The sequence below is a fragment of the Lissotriton helveticus genome, chromosome 2_1 (assembly GCF_964261635.1).
Source record: "Lissotriton helveticus chromosome 2_1, aLisHel1.1, whole genome shotgun sequence".
NCBI classification, from domain to species: Eukaryota; Metazoa; Chordata; class Amphibia; order Caudata; family Salamandridae; genus Lissotriton; species Lissotriton helveticus.
This window is the reverse complement of record NC_136059.1, coordinates 1687344719-1687365987: the sequence shown is the minus strand read 5'-3', so window position 1 is coordinate 1687365987 and position 21269 is coordinate 1687344719. Positions and strand designations below refer to the sequence as shown.

Below are 21269 nucleotides of genomic sequence, written 5' to 3'. Positions count from 1 at the left end.
TAATTATACAAAATAAATTCATTTATTAAATAAACATTAGATTACTTTTAAATAATAAACTACTTTAAATACATTACTTTAACGTCGATATTTAGTTTGAAATCAATATTTTTAGGTCAATTTTTTAACGATATTTGTGGCACAATATTTTTGTAGTTTTCCTTAAAATTGTAGTATCAAAATATTTTTGCCAATTATATTTTTTAAAGATATTTATGGCACTATTAATGTTCATGATATCATGTTAGTGAACTGTCTCTCCTGTACAGATAAACTAAAAAAACAATAGATCGGAATGCATCTGGAATATTTACCAGATTTTCATAATAATTTAAATAATTTAAATCTTTCAATGTTTCTCATTTACGCCTCTACTTTTGACTATTTCTTTTGTCCAAACTCTTTGACCAAGATGTAAATAGCCTCTACAGTTTGGAATTCCCACATAATCATTTTTGGAGAGCCGCAAACCAGAGAATTTATGGAAAGAGCGGAGCAAGAACAAAACCAGGCTACTGATTGGCTCTCAGGGCTAAAGCAACACTGATCTTGAAAGAAAATCCTGTAATACTGTGACACAGTGCAGGGGTGGGGATAGGAGACAGGCACAGGGTGGGGAGGCAGAGGCAGACTGGCCCATAGGTGGATATGGACACCCTGTGACAGGCAAGTGCCCAAAGTAAGCCGGTAATGCAGACAGTCACAGTCAGTCACATGTCATGCTACTGACTCTGCTCAAGCCACTCATTGCCGTTTACATACATTTGTTATAGTCTTATATCTATACTAGCCATTTATACCTCTCGGTGCTCTTTTTGGCCTCTCTCAGTTGTCCCACCCCTCTCCATTTTTGCTCAAATGTCCCTCACCAGGCTGGCACATGTATCTGTGTCTACTGTTTCTTCTTAACCAATGTCGATCTTTTTTGTCTTGGCTTTCTTCTTCTCCCGGGAACCATCACTTACTCTTGAATTGTTTTCTTTTTTTTCTCTCTCACTCCCTTCATGTGCTGAGAAAGTAGTATAGGATATAGTTTATATCCAAGAGACACATGCCCCTTGGAACAAAAATAACTATTTGAGAGAGCTTGGGTTGGAGATGCAGGTCTGTACCACACAAGCGACCACCACCCGAGGGGTCGCTATACTGTCTAAAAGGGGTCTCTTAAAAGCGACTAAAACAGCTGCAGATAAATACGGGCGATGGGCCATGATGGAATGTATTGTGGCTAATAAGAATTGCACAATATGCTCTGTCTACGGCTCTAATCATGATGAGGAACAAGTTATTACATACCTCAATATGGAATTAGCTAATTGGGCAACTCCACTGATTCTGACTGGCGATTTTAATATACAGCTGGAGGATGTCATTAAAGGGCCCGGAGGTGACAAATATGTTGGGAAAAAACTCAAAGTTTATAAAGCTCTACGACAGCTCCTCCTTGAACATGGTTTAACTGATGTATGGCCCAGGCTAAATCACCCCGAACCAGGATTCATGCCCCCATCAAAAGCTCACCAGATTAGATTATTTTTTCACAGCTAAAACACTTCTAAAGGATGAGCAAATACTGATCTATCCTCATATAACTTCGGATCATAATCCAGCCATACTGAAACTAGCGGTGTCCTGGTTAACACGCCCTAGAAGCACATTTTCCTTTGATAAAAAACTATTACTAAATGAGGAGTTTGTTGTACATATTCGTGAATGGGTGGCATAATTTTTAGGTATAAATCGTGGCTCCACTGGATTAGGGATGGTCTGGGATGCAACGAAAGCAGGACTCAGGGGGGAGATACTTGGCTTTGGCCTACGCATACATAAACAACTCAGACAACAACAGATGCAATTATATGAGGAGTTACGCCACTCAGAACGTAGACTAATGGAGGCAGTATGGGACAAAGTCGACATTGCACTGGCACAAACAGAGGTGGTTTGGGGTAAATCTAAGATCAATGAGAAATGGGCTAAAGATATCGCCATAAAAATACTGTCTTTTTAGAAAAGACTGTTATGAGTTCAGGGAAACAACTGGCAGGTGCCTAGCGAAGAAGATTAGATGTAAGGAGGTGAAGAACACTATAGTGGCAATTGAGGACTTGGCAGGGAACACAATAGAAACACCAGAGGGTATCCTAGAGGTGTTTAGAACATTTTATGAAAAGCTGTATTCTGAGGATGATCAGAGTATAGTTGGTCAGGAAGAACTATATAAGGACCCTTATAGGATATTCTTGGAGAAAGAAGATAAGAGGGCATTAGAGGAGCCAATATTAATGCAGGAGCTGATAGACGCTGTGGGTGCATTAGCCATGGGAAAAGCTGCAGGGCCCGACAGACTCCCATTAGAGATATATAAACTATTGCTGCCTGAAATTCAGGTAGATATGCTCGCGGTTTGTCGGGAGGCACAAAAGGGGGCTGCTCCGCTACCTTGGGATGAGGCAGTCATTATTGTGTTTTAAAAAAAGAAAAACCTCCTACTCTCCCAGGGTCATTTAGACCAATATCATTAATAAACTGCGATTGCAAAATGTATGCAAAAATCTTAGCTACACGCTTATCGCAGGTTATTAAGGCCATAGTCTCAGTTCACCAGCACGGGTTCATACCAGGTAGAGACACGGTCCACCATATAAGCAGAGTAACAACACTGCAAGATATTGCCAATACACGTGGGGTGATATTATTAGATGCGAAAAAGGGGTTTGACCGTGTCTCATGGGAATTTTTAGAGGCCACACTTAGGGGGCATGGTGTTGGTGCGAGGTTTGTCCAGGCAATTAGGTCAATGTATAGAGCTCCAAAGGCAAGAATATGCACATTAGGGCTAGAATCAAAACCACAAATTATATCAAGAGGCACCCGGCAAGGCTGCCCATGCTCCCCCCTGCTATTTGCGATATATATCAACCCGTTCCTAAACCTGTTAGAGCATAGATTAAATGAACAACTATTAGGCCACAGGTTGGGGCGGGTTGATATATTTGCTTATGCAGATGATATCGCAGTAGTGTCACCGGATCCCGCAACTACACTGGAGCAAACGGAACAGTTGGCAGCAATATTTGGGAGGAGTGCGGGCTATAAATTGGATTTAGCCAAGACACAAGTAATTTGTATTGAACAAACACAATTTAGAGGCCAGAGAGTGTTAAAGGAGGCCCTATATTTGGGAGTACGCCTGAATGCATGTCTCGATAAGATGGTTACAATTAATTGGGAACCTCTGCTTCGTAAGATTAAAAAAGATTTGAATAGGATGGAAAATTTACATTTGTCACTGCTGAGAAGATGCAATGTCTTGAAAATGAATGTGCTCCCAAAGGACCTCTATTTCTTTAGGGCAGTACCACTGGAAATTACTAGAAAACAAATGCAGAGACTACAATAGATATGCAATAGTTTTCTATGGGCACAAGGGAAGCGCCCGCGAGCACTGAATCTTATGACCCTGCCACGGGATAGAGGGGGCTGGGCAGTACCAAACTTTCAATTTTATTATTGGGCTTGCTTATGACAGCACATAGGAATACTATTGGTGGGAACTAATGGTGAAACCCTAGGTGAGGTACCTCACATATATCAATTACTATTGGGTGCAAGGACAGAAAGAACCTTTTTTTAAATTCTAGAGCCAAGCTATTATAAGAAGACTAGCCCTTGTAAATAGGTTTTCGCCACTGTCCGGTTTAACTGAGAACGATTGACTAGGGCCTATAACTGTGTTCCCTCGACTCCCTCCCGATGAGCCTGATACTATTATAGAGGTAGACTCCACATTTAGGCTAATGAGTTGGAATATTGCAGGGCTTCGGTCGAAAAGGTGTGATCAAAACTGGTTAAAGATTATTAGAGCTTGTGATGTCGTAGCCCTACAAGAGACTTGGGATAAGGATAATAACTATTGGTTGGATGGCTTTAAATCTTATTTCCAGCCAGCCCGTCCAACCCCCTCAGGCAGAGCCAAGGGAGGGTTGATGCTCCTCCTCTCAGTGAGGCTAAAGGGTGCTGTTAAGATCCTAGATTCTGCCTCTCCTAATTGTTTAATAGTAGAGCTCACTACCTCAAATCATAATAAAACGTTGTTAGTTATTTCTATAACTCTGGGGAAAGTGAGTATTCTAACGAACATTAGTGCCATTTGGCTCAGTTTTTAGAAGTGTATAAAGCCCAACAAACCACTTATGTTGATATCATTCTTTTAGGGGATTTTAATATTCATTTGTGTAATTTTAACTGACAAATTAATGAAATTCATGGGCCCTCTTTTCCATCCCCACCTCATTTTGAGCATACTCACAAGGGGGTGGCTCTCGAGGATCTTTTATCATGTGCTGACCTCTACGAGCCAAGTTTTTTTTAGATTAACGAGAGGGTTGTAACGTTTAAAGCTAGGGAAAGTGAGTCGATCATCGACTATATATTTTTATCCACCGCCCTGTCAGGGCATGTATTTTTTTATAATGCAATTAGCTCTCCCTTCAGTGATCACAACCCGGTCAACCTGGTAATAGACAAAGGCTTTTGCCGTATTGATGCCATAGACAACGTCAAGGGACCTAATAGTGTGAGAATTCATGATCAAGGGAGGAGGTTAAAATGGGCAAAAATAGTCCTGGAGCATTTTTTAGATAGTCTGAGAACAAAGGTGGAAGAAGATATCAGAAAATGTGCGGACAGCTCCACTTCAGAGGGGGGGACCATTAGAGCTTTCGAAACAATCTGTAAACAGGTTGCTTTAAACCTAACCGCTACTGGTAAACCTAAACGTAAACAAGAAAAAAGATGGTTTGACTCTAAATGCTCCAGGGCGCATCAAAATCTATTAAAATCACTGAAAGTTCTACCCAGGGAAAAAGCCCTTATAGCTAGCCTCAGAAAAGAAAAGAAATTAAGTATGCAAACCCGCAAAAATGAAATTAAATCAGAGGCTTGGGATAGCTTGATGTCTAAAGAAGTTTTAAAGGACAGCTCGAAGTTCTAGTCTATTGTTAATAGTCCACTCCTAACAGGCGAGGAGAATGATATACTTGAAATTAATATTTCAGAGGACCATTGGCTGAAACACTTTGAAGCTATATATGCGAGTAACGAGGTATTCGACCCCTTTATAGCCCCTAACGATATTTCGCCAGAGTCCAATTTAGTGTTCGAAGAGGGGGATGTGGAGAGAGCAATAAATGAATCTGCAAGTAACAAGGCTCCAGGCCCAGATGGTGTCCCCGCCGACCTTTATAAGGGCAATGCGAAACTTTGGGCTAAGATTTTAATGAATGTTTTTAATTCTACTGTTTCCCATGGATTTCCTGCCTCTTGGTCCCACTCTATAATCATTCCTGTTTCTAAAAAAGGCCAGAGAGGGGACCCGAGGTGTTATAGACCTATTTCTTTAATTGATTTGTCTGTTAAAATCCTGGGGAAAGTTATTTTAGCTAAGGTGTCTGAGTGGGTAACAGATAATAGGATTCTGTCGGAATTCCAATATGGATTTAGATCGGGCAGAAGCACCATTGACCAGTGCCTTAATTTGTATCTATTAATGAACAAATATACTGTAGCCTCCAAGGGGTCTATTTATCTAGGTTTTATGGACCTATCCACAGCATTTGATCTGGTAAACAGATCAAAGCTGTGGTCCCTTTTATTGGATTTGGGGATTGACGCTAGTATTCTATATGGCTGATCTCCATCGGGATCTATTTGCGTCCGTGAGGATGACACAGGAAGGCACTTGAACAAGACACTTTAAATCGGGTAGAGGGGTCAAACAAGGGTGCATCCTGGCCCCTCTACTTTTTACTTTGTACATCAATGCTATAGCTAAATCCCTGGATATTGCTACTCTGGACGTCCCGCGTATAGGGAACAGTACCATTCCGGTTCTCCTATACGCGGACGACGCCGTCCTATTAGCGCGTACCCCGATAGGTTTACAGAGATTACTGAACTCCTTTGGGGAGTTCATGAACTCTCTGGACTAAATATTCCAAAATCACATGTTATGTCTATGGGTTTACGCAAAAATAACGAGAAAACCTTTTATTGCAAGGGGGAAGAGGTGAAGAGTGTGAAGGCCTTTACCTACCTGGGGGTCCTGTTTGATGACAGATGTTCCTGGGCCCCCCAGCGCTTAGCAAAAAAGAATGCTTTAGGTAGATCTACATCAGCCCTATTAAGTTTCGCACAACGGCTAGGGGGAAGGCCATGTGAGGCGATTCTTTCCATCTATAAGGCAAAATGCCTGGCAATAGCGTTATATGGTGCTGCAATTTGGGGGTATAAGCAAGGTGAGGAGGTGCAGACGATTGAAAATAAATGTTTTCGCTCCCTCTTGTCTATCCCCCAATCTACCCCAACATTTGCTGCTCACCAGGAGCTGGGAATGGGGTATGTTTGCGATCTGATTAGCATGGCCCCACTTATTTGCTGGCTAAAAACCTGGCTTAATCCAGAATTAACGCTTAATCGCCGTATTTTAAAAGACTGTATTATGTTAGAAAGGGGACATGAAATACAGTGGCTTTCCTATGTTAAACTAATGTTTGCGAAACTTGGCCGACCAGACATTTTTGAATCCCCAGAGGGCATTGTTAAAGGAGATATAAGGTGGGTTAAAAAGCATTTTTTGTCCTTAAGGTTGCAGGAACGGGAATCTGAGGAACTACAAAAACCTCTGGTTAGGGCTCATTTCCTGTTAGTTACATCACCCTCTATTGAGTCCAATCTAAAGCTAGTAAAACGGCCTTATCATCGCTAACTAGATTCCGGTTCAATCAGATACACCTTTTATTGGGAACCTTTCAAGGCTGGAGTAAACCAGAGCAGGCAGCACTTTGTGATTGTGATAGCTGCTCAATTCAAGATACCACACATTTTATATTTGTTTGCGGTCATTACTCTGATATTAGGGAAAAGTATATAATTCCACTCTTAAGAGGCAAGGGGTTCCTACAGGTTAAACCTGCCTTAATGTACCTGCAATTACTGGATACTACGTGGAATATTTTTAATATTGCCAGTTATTTTGTAGCTGCTGTAAGGTCAAGAAAGTTAAGATGCCCAGCTATGATTGAACCATTAATTTATTTGTACTCACTTGTATTGGTATTTTTAAGGGGATATGAAATGGTATTATATTAGTTTTTTATGTGATTTTAATAATACCTATTGTCTTAAATGTATTTTATGATGTGTGATTATATGTGTACTTTTATGATTTTAATTAATCGAATAAAGTGGTTTGAACTGAACTGAACTGACTCGCTTCAAGGTGCTTCAGGCTGCTCATAAGACCTGGGGCCAAATTAAGCGACAGCTAAATATTGGCAAAATAAACGATTACACACCTACTGATGCAGTAGTACTGCTCCCACCTATTTCTTTAGATAGTATCATGAATAGATGGAGAAGCAAAGGTATTACGACCTTGGGCTTGCTGGTAGACAACAACGGTGTTAAAACATATGCTTCATTGATGAGTAAATATGGTCTCCATAAATCTGATTTTTTTAAATACCTGCAGGTCCGGGATTATTTATGTAAGAGGAGGGATATCGTATGTTTAGCCGAAAAAAGCAAGCTTATAGAAACTGTGATGGCTCGGGACAAAATTGTTATTATATATCAGGCACTTATTGATTTACAAAAAGATGATGTGGAGGCACAGAATGTTAAATGGAATACGAGAGTGTTGGTAGAAGGGAAAATTCTACAAGAATCCATCTACCTAGTTGAAAAACTTTTAATATCTTCAAATTTGAGAACGCAACAATATAAAACTATGTTCACTCTATATTATACACCTGCTAATATTGCACGCTGGGCGGTGCAAATGAGGACAAATGCACTCGATGTGGGGGAGAACAGGCAGACATAGTTCACATGTTTGCTACATGTCCAGATTTGAAAACATTGATAGATAGGATGCAGATATTTTTAACAGAGGTGACAGGTGTATGGTTTGAGATAACCCCATTAGTTATGTTGTTGGGGGTTATAAAGGATGAAACACCCACACAAGGAATGTATGCATATAGATATTTAATATATATTGCAGTCGCACTAGCAAGACTGTGTATAGCCTCAGTGTGGCGTCAGAAAGAGCCCCCTACATTTGAGATGTGGAGAGGCAGGCTTTTTGCTATCTGTAAACTCGAGACTAGTTTATATGCCATTAAAAGCCCACGGAAACGCAAACTCGGTGAGAAGATCTGGGGGGCTTTAACAGATTATCTGTCACCGATAGTACAAGAAACTAGTTGACCCTGCATGGCAGGGATAGATCTTATTCTTTTCCCTTTAATTTGTAAAAGAATCGCGCTTTATTATCTTATGGCAAGTATGCCGGATTCTTGGTAAGACAAACTGGAATGTGGATGTAAATACTGTGTAAATAATTGGTAGGTGGTCATGCACCCCCAGAAGGGTTGTCAAATAGACTGATACATATGAGGGTTATACTAGTAAATTATAATAGTACATTTAGTTGTATATTGGTGTATGATGATATATAGAGGTGTATGTATATTTTGTTTACACTGCTTCTTATTTCCTGTCTCTTTTGGATTTATATGCTTTTCATTTCCTGCAATGTTGAACATATTATATGTTTCCATTATTTGCTTCTGATTTCGCCATTTTCTGTCTTTATCTTTGTAAATGTCTACTGGCTTAATAAAGAAAAAATAATAATAAAGTATCAGGAAACAGATCCATGTGTGAAGAGACAGAGAGACACAGCTCTGTGTATCTGCATGTGTGCATTCATGTGTCTGTGTGAACATGCATGCATATGTGTGTGTGATCAATACAGCTATGCAACTTAATCCAAAACCGAAGCTTTAGACACTGAAAGGATTAGATGGGCTCTGTGCCTTGGACAGAGAAATTTTCAGGCATTGGCAAATTGGGCAATTGTTCAGGGATCCATCTTCCTTTCTCTTTATTTAACCTCTATCTATTCTATTTTATTCTCTGGGTAAGCCTCTCTCCCTGTCTCTGCCTACCTTTACATCTGAATCTCTCTCCCCATCTGAAGGCTGTTTGGGTCCCACGCATCACATAGTTCAGCTGCTTTTGAAAGTTTCTAAAAGTTTAACATATAATTCAATACGCTGCGGTCCAGCCAAGCATATTGCGGCCCCTACACTGCCGCGCCACCACCAGGCCTCCGCACTGCAATAGCAGTCCAACTACCCTAGTTGTAATAGGGCAGTCAGAATACCAGTGCACTGGTGGCTCAGCCACCACTACTGTGCCTCCATGAGTCTGGCGGTCCTCGGACCACCAGACTAGTAATCAGGCCTTGAGTTTTTCAATTTTAAGTCATTCCTTGGCACTTTTAATAGATGAATTACCTCTACAAACTGGGTCAGCGCCTTCCCATCGTCCTCTTCCATTGCAAACAGCGGTGTGGTTTTCGCTCTCAGCAAGATAACCGTTCTGGCATTCATAGACCACCACACTCCCATAGGTTGTGTTACTGTAAGGGCCTGCTGACGCATTCGGATAAGATGGCGGCGTGCCACATTCCACGGCTGCAGGAACAACATAATCAATGCAAACTGTTAAAGAACACATTTCTGAAACCTACACTTAGACATTGAGCTGCTTTACGAGAAGCAATTCATAATGTACTGGGAATCTATACTGTAAACGGATGTATGTATTGTTTCAACAGATATACAGGTGATTACTGCGTAACTGTTTTTACTCGAGCTTCACTGGAAATTGATCACTGTACACTTATATATGCTTTGGTGTTGTCTCTGTCTATGCACACTGGTTTTCTGGGTTTGGTTTTGGTGATAACGAAGCAATTATGGTGGCATTAGAAAAAACAAGCATTTGCAAAGGCAGTCGTGCTTGCCTGGGGATGGTCAAGTAAGTAAGTTACTGGCAGCGGAGAAAGGAGGCAATGTTTGCAGGAATAAATCCTATTAATACAAAAAAATAAAAAGAAATGTGTATAAAAAAGAAATAAGAAAGGCGTGGGGTTGGACAGTGGGCACGTGTGATAAAGTGTACTGCAGGGAGAAAGACTGCAAATAGATGCTCTATGGTGCAGGCAGGCGGGTAAGGGAGCAGACTGAAGTGGTGAGGCTTAATGCAGTGGCAGGTGGGCAGGGAGAGAGACTAAATGAGAGAAAAAGTCTCCAACGGGGAGAGGCAATGAGTGGCAGCACAATGGGGGAGCAGGTAGGAGTAGACTCATGGGAGAAGCAACACAGGCACTGCCATGGAGTTGTAAAGGTAAAATAATTAAGAAACCTGCAAAAGGAAAATAAGATGCCTGACATCAGCAATGGAAGGACACGCACAAATAATCAAAAATGGGGAGCCAGAAATGTTCATATGGGCGAGAGAAACACGAGAATGTAGGTTAAACCAACTGTTCAAAACAAAGCCGAAATAGACAGGAAATTAATTTAATCAATGAGTGTTAAGTATTGGTTAGAATGCCTGCTAGAACCGAAAACTAGAGTTTCTGTAGCAAGTTTGCAAGTAGTACCCTACATGAATTTGATACAATCAGGTAAAGCACACCCTCAAAATGGACACTGCATCACAAACACTGACAGGCTCAAATGAAGGATGAAAAAAAGGTCAAAATATTTTATACAGGTAGTTCAATATCATTTGATCCCTGCAAAACATGGAAAATAAATATTAAAATAGTAATGTGCAGGCCAACATCTATGTTATCCGTATGTCTGTTCCCCCCGTAGGCCAGCTAAAGACCTGCTAGCATCCTGCGTGTGCATGGTTTTGACTGATGACAATTGTTAAGATTATGTCACAGAATAAGTCGGTGTAAGAGAATAAACTAGATTGTGCCATGGCAGTGAAAATAAATGTGGAACAATACCATGTTATTTTTTTGCAACTATACTATACACATTCACATATTTATTGCTACAACACAAAGGTCAAAGTGCAGTTTATGACCACTGTAGAGTGAATTTGGCTTTAGAAAAACACTGTTTACTGCTTGGTAGACTGCAAATTACAATTAATTAACACCTGGGAACAATTATCCTAGTGGCCACAAACCCTCTTCAGTGTGATTTTACCTTAATGCATACGTCTACACCCTCGCATCCTGGTTTTGGGTAAATACCTTATTTTAACCAAACACACATTAGCAAAGGCCATGACATAAACCATATATGCAGATTCAGAGAAAGTAATATGCTATTTATTACCATTTTTGAGGGATGGAAGGGGAATCAGGACCCACTCAAGACTATCCGTTTTGTGAGCCGTGGCCCCTTCCCACAACCAACAATGCTAATAAATATTATAAGAAACTCTGCGCATTTGCTTATGTACTATTTAAAATAGTCTGGCCTCAGAGAGGATAGATTAGGGATCTGTGCAAACTAACACTAATGTTACTTGAATATTTGTTTGTTAAAGTGTGAAATATGTGGACTGTAATAAGTGCCTGTGTGTGTGTGTGCTCAAAACAAGTGTGTTGGTCAAGGCACAACTGTGTGCAATAACACAATTTGGTGTGCAGAAGCACACATAGTGTACAGCAAAGTATGATTTCCACACACATATTTGCACAATACCACAAGTGCATGCACTGTAGCATGTTCAAACTAACACACATATGCGCATGACAAATCACACGCTTGTGTACAACACATGGATGTGCGCTGACACATCTACACTAGCACACGTGTATATAGTGGCACTAATATGTGCGTGCAGAACCACAATAAGAACGTTTGACCGGAGAATAAGCACTGGCGTTAAAATGTGACACAGGAGCCTGCAGGCCATCTGAAGGCATATGGACAATTTCTCTTAATTCGTTTGGGCAGATCAGGCAGTCCTTTCAAAGCCATGCGCTCAAGATGCAATATTAATTTATACATTTTAAAGCAAGGCTGCACCATTAAATAATGGTAACCAGCTAAATCAGCTAATACCACTAAATGGGGAGATGATGAATCTGCTGTCTTTTTTCTTTCACTAAAGGACAATTGTTCAAACCTTTGAAATAGGTCCTCGTTCTTTGAAGGTCCTTGTTTCAGTTTCGACCGAGTCCCGATAACATTCCGACATGCCTGTGCAGGGGTTCAAGCAAGCTGAAGGACTAAACCTGGATTGAGCACAAAATGGGTTGGGGGAGGATAGAAGACTTAAATCATGATTGCAAGTGGTGGCTCAGCAAAGTGCTGAAGCAATTGGGGACCTCTGAGGCCACTTTCAGCACACTGGTGGGTCAGAATGTCTACATTACTATGGGGAAAGGGGTCCCCACGTCGGAGCACCCTGCTGAGAGGTTCCCAGCCAAAGGCCCATACATCAGTGTTGCCCGGTGAAGTGTTGTCCATCCTTCCTCATGGTCTGAGCGGTGAATATGGGAGGTGAGTATGGGGACCCTCCTGGACATTTGGCAGAGGGAGTTCGTGCTTGCAGCCCCAGAACAAATGGGGACCACAGGTGAGAGATGGTTGCTCACCTCCCATTGGCCGCAAGGAGCAGCCGCTTGCGATATGTTGTGATGTCAAGTCTTTCATCTCCTGGCCCGCTTTGACCGAGATCTCTTGTCTCCTGCCGGGGGGCTTGCTGGCCTGAGCTCCTCAGTGACTTCTTTGCAGTACTCAGACCGCTTACCTGCTAGTATCCTCTGCATCTATCATCCTTGTCGGCTCGAAGGCGACCCAGCAGTAGTTCTTTGCTTAAGCCTTATCAGGGGGCTGCACACACGTTCGCCAAATTAGAAGCCATGACTGAAAGCATTCTCTCATCCATCCACAAAGAAGTTACTATCATGAGCTCCAAACTGACTGCCTTTGACACTACTATCACAGACATGAAGGCACACATCAAGTTCCTAAGCTCGTATCTTTCACATATGCACGTGCATCTCGACTCAAAGGATAAGCAGATGGATGAACTGGACCGACTCTACAGTCTGCAGCCGGACTGGGGCACTGAAATACAGAGGCTTCAGAGAAAAGTGTCAGACTTAGAAGAGCGCTATCGCACAGATAACATCTGACTGTACAGAATCCCTGAAAACATGGAAGGGGATGATTTGTTTGGATTCCTTTGTAGCCTCCTGCCTGCTCTTCTTCATCTCATCTTCACGGAGCCCTTGGATTTCCAGAGGGCACATATATTGAGGGTATGATCTGCGCTTCAATACAACACTCTCAGGGCAATCATAGCGTGTCCTCTGAGCCATCAGCACACCAGGGTCATCCTACAGGCAGCAAAAAGGAAAGGGAGCCCATTTCACAATGAAGGGTCAGATTAAGTGAAAAGAAGTACTAGCTCTACACCCCCACCTGCGGAAGAAGGGATCAAATAAGGGCTATTGAATCCAGCTGTCATGATCGTGGCCATACAAGGCCACACTTTAGAATTTGATGACCTGGAAATGCTTTGACCTTTCTTAGGCACTCTGGAAGAATCCAAGGATGCTAACCCTTCCCCATAATCTACTACAGCCTGTATTTGGGCGGTCTCAAAACTCACCAGGCTAATACTAGGAAGCTTAGTACCTACCAAGAGCTACACAGATCGACCCAGCACTGACACTTCAACAGGGAGAGCCTGAATTGGGTGCTACATGTATTGTCGCAAGAATGAGATAGGGACAAATCAAGGTCTCTTGGAGAACAATTCTTCTATTCTTGAGCTGTTGGTTATAGTGCAGATAGCCTTTGACATGTACCAAGCTGACTCTTGTGCCAGGCTGATTGTGCCAGGCCACACTCTCCTCTTCCAACGCATATCCTTTTCTGTATAAGTGCTCTGGTTGGCTCTTTCTTTCTTACAGTTGCCTCAGCCAATGTTGTGTTCCTTTGGGATAATGGCTATTGGCCGGCATGAAATCTTGCTTTCTTTGGAGATGGATTCTTTTCCTCTGGGAGGTGGGTGGGAGCTGGGAGTTAGTGGCAGGATAGGCCTTAAGTGGGAAACATGGTACACCAAAATAAGGTGGAGATCTATACTCTTGTTCCTTATCCCCCTTATCCAACAGCCCCTTCTTGGACTGCCCAGACTTTTGCTTCTACTACGTCTATTGCCTAAGTTGGTCCCTTAGAATTTGCCCCAAGGACTACAGCTTGACCGGTTTTAGCATCGGTACATGTTGAGTAAGTTCATACATACTGCATCACCTCACCTGCCAGCTTCTGAGCTTTGTACGCTTTCCGCAAACCATTTTGTAGGTAGGCAAACTGTCTCCGTGGGGTTACATTCTGCTGTTGGCTGCCTTCAAGGAGGCACTGTTCTAGTCCTCCTTCACAAGTACATGATAGGGTCCGAACCCACGGCAATAACCTCCCCACCACAGCGCGATCTAACACTTTGTGTCCAGTCACTAAATGCTAATTGCTTATCCAGTTCCATCAAATGTAAGAAGATTCTTATTCAACTCCGCCGTCACATGACAGACGTTGCACTCTGGCAAGAGTTGCACTTACCCACCAGCTAAATTGATAAACTACAGAGGGAATGGGTTGGAAGAGTGGTAGGGAGCAGCCACATGACCCCTTCAGAGACTAGAACGATGGCCCAATTGACCTCCTTTCTGCTGCATAGAAAGTGTGGGATAGCTATTATAATATATAAATCTCTCCCTCATAAGCTCCTGACGTCTTGGACTGATCCTGAGGGATAATATGCTTTTGTGAAGCTGAAACTGGAGTTCATGTCCTTATACTGTGCTCTGTATATTCACCAATAGGGGTAAAACTTCCTTCTTCAGCCAGATGATTAAACTGTTTTACAGAAATTGGCTATACTAATCTAGTGATGGGGGTGCCTGAAATGTTGCTCCTGATCCAATCTTAGAGCAGACAGGTCCCCCTGATTTACAAAAATCCATGGCCAGAGCACAGCTCAGGGACCTACTGAGAGATCATGGTTTACTAGATGTATGGCACTTACACCATCACACAGACAAAGACAATACTTCTATATCATCAGTCCATAATATTGCCTCCAGGCTAGATTTCTTTTACTGTGCCACTCGCTTCTATCATTACTGTTTCACACTGATAGTCCAATATTACTTGACATGACCATAGGGAATAGACCCCCTTTGACTGGACATTATCATATGCAAGTATCCAAATACCACCTATGGGACTAAAAGAAGGCCCTGAATGCCCACGTCTAAGTTCACTGCTTGGAGAATGAACATTCTGTGACCTCCCCACAGATGGCTTAGGCAGCAGGAAAGGCCAAGTGGGGAGGCCTCCTAATGAGAGACAGCACAATAGCCAAAAGAAGGCATACCACAATACATGAGCCTCTCTCACAGCGGCCTACAAAGCATCACCTACGCTATATAGCAGGCGCCGGTTGGAGAAAGAAAAACTAAAGTGTAATGCGCTCTCTACTTCAGCAGTGGAGAACGCGCCAACTAAAATCAAATGGAGATACTATGAGTGCGTCAAAAAGGTGGGGCACCTTTTAATTACGCCAACGGGAGGCCCTGGATTCTGTACGAGCCGTATGTACACCAACGGGCAAAATAGTCAGCCACACAACTAACATCACAGAGGCCTATGACTCTTTCTACGAACAGCTTTATGACTCCACCGGCGAGGAGACCACACAGGTCGAAAAGCAATTCATGTCTTTCATCCATCTTCTAATCCAGACAGAAGAAGGGAAAAACCTCCTAAAAGGGAAAATTACATTAGAGGAAGTTAGCGATGCCATAGCCAGCCAACCTACTTGTATTTCACAGGGCGAAGATGGTTTCCACTGGGAGTTTTATAAGACATGCCAACCCCAGATAGCACAAGTGCTATATTGAGACTTCCAGGAAGGGACCGAGTCCTGGAGTCTAGACCCCCTCTCTTAAAAACATAAAGTAACGGTGCTTCCCAAGGAAAGGAAGGACTCACTTGAGTATGGGTCTTATAGAACTATCTGTATCCTGAATGTGAATGTCAAGGTTCTGACCATGTTCCTTGCCAATGGACTCCAGAAGGTGATACCTTCCTAGATCTATGCCTCCCATGTTGGCTTTGTGGTGGGATGTATGCATGTATGTATGTATGTATCGCATACTTCTATAGCGCAAAACTGTCACCCAAAGGGTATCCTGGCGCTTTGACTCAACCTGACCAATTACGCAATCACAAAGTTACACTGCCCTAGAGAAAAGATAAGTCTTCAAATATTTTTTAAAGGGTGAAAGTTCTCCCAGGCTCCTCAGAGACAGAGGGAGTGAGTTCCAAAGTTTAGCGGCCGTGTAGCCAAAAGAACGGCCACCCATCCATAGCCTCTGGATTCTAGGAACTACCACCAAACATGCCGAGGAAGAACGTAGAGGTCTGGCGGTGGAGTACCATGAAAAAAGCTCTTGTAGCAAAACCGGCCCCTGACCGTGAAGAGCCTTGAAAACTAAACAAGATGCTTTAAAACAAATACACTGCTGGACAGGCAGCCAATGAAGATCTTTGAGCGCCAAAGAGGAGGAAGCAGAGCGCAACCGAGAAAGGGCACGCTTAGCTGCCATATTCTGTATGCGCTGCAGCTTACTGATCAAGGTGCTAGGTGCGCCCAGAAGCAGTGCGTTGCAGTAGTCTAACCTACTGAGAATGATGCCATGCACTACCTCCGGTCTAGCCTGCGCCGGAAGCATGGGAAGGATCTTACGCAGAGTACGGAGCACCAGCATGCAGGTGGCGATTGTCTTATTGACAAAAGCATCCAGTTGTAGATTAGGGCCAAACATGACCCCCAGGTTGCGGGCGGAGTCTGCCGCCGCCACCATGCCAAAGGAAGATGTTGGCCAGAAATCCGCCGGCAAAGGACGTGGGGTACGGTCTATAGAGCAATACAGCACCTCCGTCTTGGATCCATAGAACTGGAGGGAATTATGTCACAACCAGTCCGCAGTAGCTGTCATACAACGATGGAAAGTCTCTTTAGACACAGCATCTTTCCCTTCAAAGGAAAAGATGAGCTGCGTATCATCGGCATAATTGATTACCGAGATAACGAAAGATTTAATCAATGTAATCAGAGGCCGGAGATACAGATTGAATAATATAGGGCTGATTGCCGACCCCTGGGGCACTCCTTGCCCTACTCTTTTGATGCCAGATCTAAAAGGCGGCAGAGCCACCACCTGATGTCTGTTATGAAGGTAGGAAACTAGCCAATCCCGCGCCAACCCAGCTACCCCGATCTCTTCCAGTCTGCTGATAAGTATAGTGTGGCTGACCGTGTCGAACGCGGCCGACATGTCGAGCAGCACTAAAAAAGCTGCCCGACCAGTGTCGACCCGTGAACGAAGATCATCCAGAACGACTACCACCGCAGATTCCGTGCCATGAGCTGGCCGGAAGCAGAACTGCGCCACGTCTAGACAGATGTTGGTTTCCAAAAAGCTGGACAGAGACTGAGTGACAAGTTTCTCCATGATCTTAACAGGAAAAGGGAGCAGCGAGATTGGCCGATAGTTCGCCGGGCAGGTAGGGTCCAGTGTGGGCTTCTTTAAAAGAGGAGAGACCACTGCTAGTTTCCAACATTCAGGCACTGTGGCGGTACTGAAGGACTGGTGACAGATAGAATAAAGAGGAGGGAAGAGTTCCTCTTGGAACACCTTCCAAAATTTATGAGGCAGCGGGTCCATCGGATAGCCCGATGAAACACCATTCGCCAGAGCATAGAAATCCTCTAGAGAAGGGAAAGTGAAACTATCCAGCCAAGGTTGGCCTGCTACTTCCTCAGGATCACCTGGAATAGATAGGGGTGCTGAAACCGCCGAGGGCTGGAGGCAAGGAGTGCCTGGGATGGAAAGTCCGCTCAAAATGGTGGCGATTTTGTCCTCAAATGCGGCTGCTAAGGAGTCCCAAAGGGACTGAGAGGCTGGAATATTATTCGTGGCACAGGCTGGACGGGAGAGGTCGTTAACAATTTTAAACAAAGTCTGCGACCTGTTTTTTGCCTGCAACAGCATGTCCTCGAGATACTTGGCTTTAGCACACTTGATCTGTGCTTTATAATCCAAAAGTGACTGTTTGAAAAAGGCTCTATCTGCCTCTAAATAATGCTTCCTCCAAGCTCTTTCCGCCTGTATACACCGCAGTTTCAGCTGAAGAAGATCATTAGAATACCAAGGCATGGCAAGCTTATGCCTACCCCTAGCTCTCCGCAAGGGAACCACTTTATCCATGGAATTTGTAATTTGCTGGCACAACCTTAAATGGCTCTCTTCCGCATTTTCCCCCAAGGAGAAGCCACCGGCTAACAAAGATAGTGGACTAGAATTTTTCAGGAGTCTAGACCATTGCCTACTGAGTTTGGTAGAACCTGAGCTATTATCTCTCAATGAGTCAGCAGGGAGTTATAGGGAGAAATGGACAAGAGCATGGTCATCACAGAACCATATGCATACCTTGGCTAACAACCTTTGGGACTCTCAGAATGCAGATGAAGAACAGGTCACTCTATCTTTGGATGCAGAGAAGACGTTCAACTGGGTCAAATGGCTCTATCTTCGGGTCATGTATTAATATAATAATTGCCCAGTGGGACTCATTCAAAAATTGTATCTTCTTATGTGTCTTAGAGGGAATATAGAGTTACTCAGACTTCTTCATTGGGTCAAAATTAATTACAAAGGAGACAAAACACAGTTCTGATATAGTATGCATCTTGTAATGTTTTGTTTCCAATCAAATGTAACAATTAACAAAATAAGTGATCATTGAGCAGATGACGCAGTACTCCAGTGGTGATTACATTTACAAAGAACATAGATAAAAGACACTGTACAATTCCCAATGGTTGTATGCATTCATGGATAATATTCATAACAGGGTTTGCCTATGTCAGTATGGAATCTCTTGAAGTTGAATTACACGCAAGAGGGAGGGTTTGTGACTGTTAGAGTCTCTTTGGGTCGTGGCAAGGTTTGGGCTCAGTCAGGACTTTATTAACAAGGCGCAATGGATTTATTGAAGGCAGACAGCACAGAAAGCTCTTGAACCGCTGGCAATTGCAATCAGAACATCCCCGCATATTAAGGGCGTACCTACCAGTGCTAGACGCATAAGGTCTTTCCTTCATGCAGATGACATTCTGATGACTATCTATTGTCAGCAGACGTCCGCCCTGCTGAATACTTTTTCAGAGTTTTCAGGATACTGGGTGAACATTGGGAAGTACAAGGCGATGCCGATAGTGATAACCATGACCAGGACCTGTGCTCAGAGAGTGGGAATGAGATGGATCACGAAAGGTTTGAAATACCTTGGGGTGTGTTTAAACAGGTGTCTGTTAACTATGGCACTGGATAACTTATTACCCTTAATAGCTCTGCATTTCTGAGCTTCAAGAAGTGGTCTCATCTCCACTTATCCAGGTAGTTTCGCACGCAGGCAATGAAAATGGTGACAGTCCATGCATGTATTGGGGATGCTACCAATCCCCAGCTCACGTTCTCTCTTGCATACTGTAGACTAAAAGATTAAGGGCTTCATGTGGGGAGCGAGCAAACACTGGCTTTGAATGCCCAGCATATACGGGCACATAAAGGCGGAAGGGTTTTGCTTACCACAAATGGGTACTCATTACTTAGCTAACCACCTATCACAAATGGCATACTGGGCGGCGGCGATAAAAGTTCCACCTATTTGGCGCAGGACAGAGAGAGGTGTTATACTGTAGGGCTACCATTGATGCCCTTTAAGTTGCAAAGTCTGAGGCACAGGTACTAATCAAGCCCATAACAATAAATATGTTTCACGTCTGGTAACAGGCGCACATGTCCCTCAAATTAGATCCATAGCTTCATGAGGCAGCCCCAATCTGGAACAATGTGAAGGTATGAACATGAGGGCAGAGGGTCCATTGGTCGACATGGAAGGAATTTGGTATCCACTCGCTTGACGAGTTGCTTTCAGGACCTACGTTCAAGTCCTTCACAGACCTGTTCTCAGAGTATGGCCTTCTACAAGCATCCCAATGGCATTTAGGAAGGGACCCTAATATTACTTCCATCCTCACCGATCAGTGTCTCCTTCGATAAATGGAGTACCACCAGGGGAGTAATGTTGGGATGGTGCAGTCTGCTGGTTGATGCCCCCTCTTCATAGCCTACCCTGGAAACGTCCCAAATTCATTGTCAGGGAGTTGTAGGACACTCATAATCTCCCAAGGCCTTGCTTGATTTCCATGATTCTGTCCTCAGGGAGGCACGGCTGAAGTTTGCATATTTTAAACTGTTACACAGTTGATAATGGTCACGATTTAAACTGCATAGAGCTGGCCTGTTGCCTCATTAAATCTATTGAAAGTGAGGAATGGGAGGATGTGATATGTGACATATTCTATGGAATTTCCCCAAACTAACCGATTGCTGGTCAGATGTGTGGTCCACTCTTAGTGAACTGGAGAACATCCGGATACTCCCCTCAGTTAGACACCAGACACTATAACATGACATGACTGGCTGCAAGATTCCCTCTAAAGATGGGAAATACTGGTTTTCAAGAGGATTGCCCACTGCCAGGCTTTGCGTCCTCTGTCATTGGAGACAACCAACAGGTTGCTAGTGGAGCTGACTGGCTCACACAACTGGCGAAAATTGCAGACCTCAATCGGAACTTCTATAGGATGAATGAACAATTGGATAACTATGACCGATACGGGAGTCCTTGTTGTCATGGAGAGGACTTGACTACAGATTGGCCCCCACCTTTCTATTAGTACAATCTTTCTCAGTTGATGTTCAGGCAGTCAGGCCTCTAATTGTATGCTTGCTGTTGCCTGCCTCTCTGACCACTGACCGGCCAAAGGAAGAGTCCCCAATTCTCTGTTTCCTTTCAGGTTAAGACACATTGCTATCAGACTGATACTCTTAACGATAGGGATGCCCTTCCCATCCGGGGCCAGTAACTCCAATAGCAGACATTAACGATATTACTTCCCGACATTAGAGTTGTGATGGGGCAGCATGATGAAGCACGGATCCCCAGCCTGGTCCCCATCAGGGCTTCCCGGGGAGATGGAGATGGAGCTGTCGGGGGACAGAGCCTTGAAGACCATGATGAAGTGTCCCAGACCTGGAGGATAGTTTTCTGTAGCAGAGCGCAATGGGTAGGGCTTGCGGGGCTACCTACTTATAAGACATGGTCACTTGAAGGTAGAGCGGTTTGAGTGAGGCCCCCAGTGGACGCTGGATACACTGCACGCAAATCAAGGAATGGATGGTGCAGTTTCACCTTGTCAGGTTTCCCTAGTTGGGGTTTATTACACTGTGT

General features: G+C 43.5%; 1 protein-coding gene across 4 annotated transcripts in view; it reads right to left on the bottom strand.

Moving 5' to 3' along the window:
- Positions 1–21269, bottom strand: part of SUSD1 (sushi domain containing 1) — a 678087-nt gene that overhangs the window by 416051 nt on the left and 240767 nt on the right. For 3 of the 4 annotated variants that reach the window (XM_078676643.1, XM_078676644.1, XM_078676645.1), the window contains one exon: positions 9369–9548. The exons of the other annotated variant lie outside the window; for it this stretch is intronic. In XM_078676643.1, coding sequence (XP_078532769.1) covers positions 9369–9548 — 180 coding nt within the window. The remainder of the gene's footprint in view (positions 1–9368; positions 9549–21269) is intronic. 4 annotated transcript variants of the gene reach the window in all.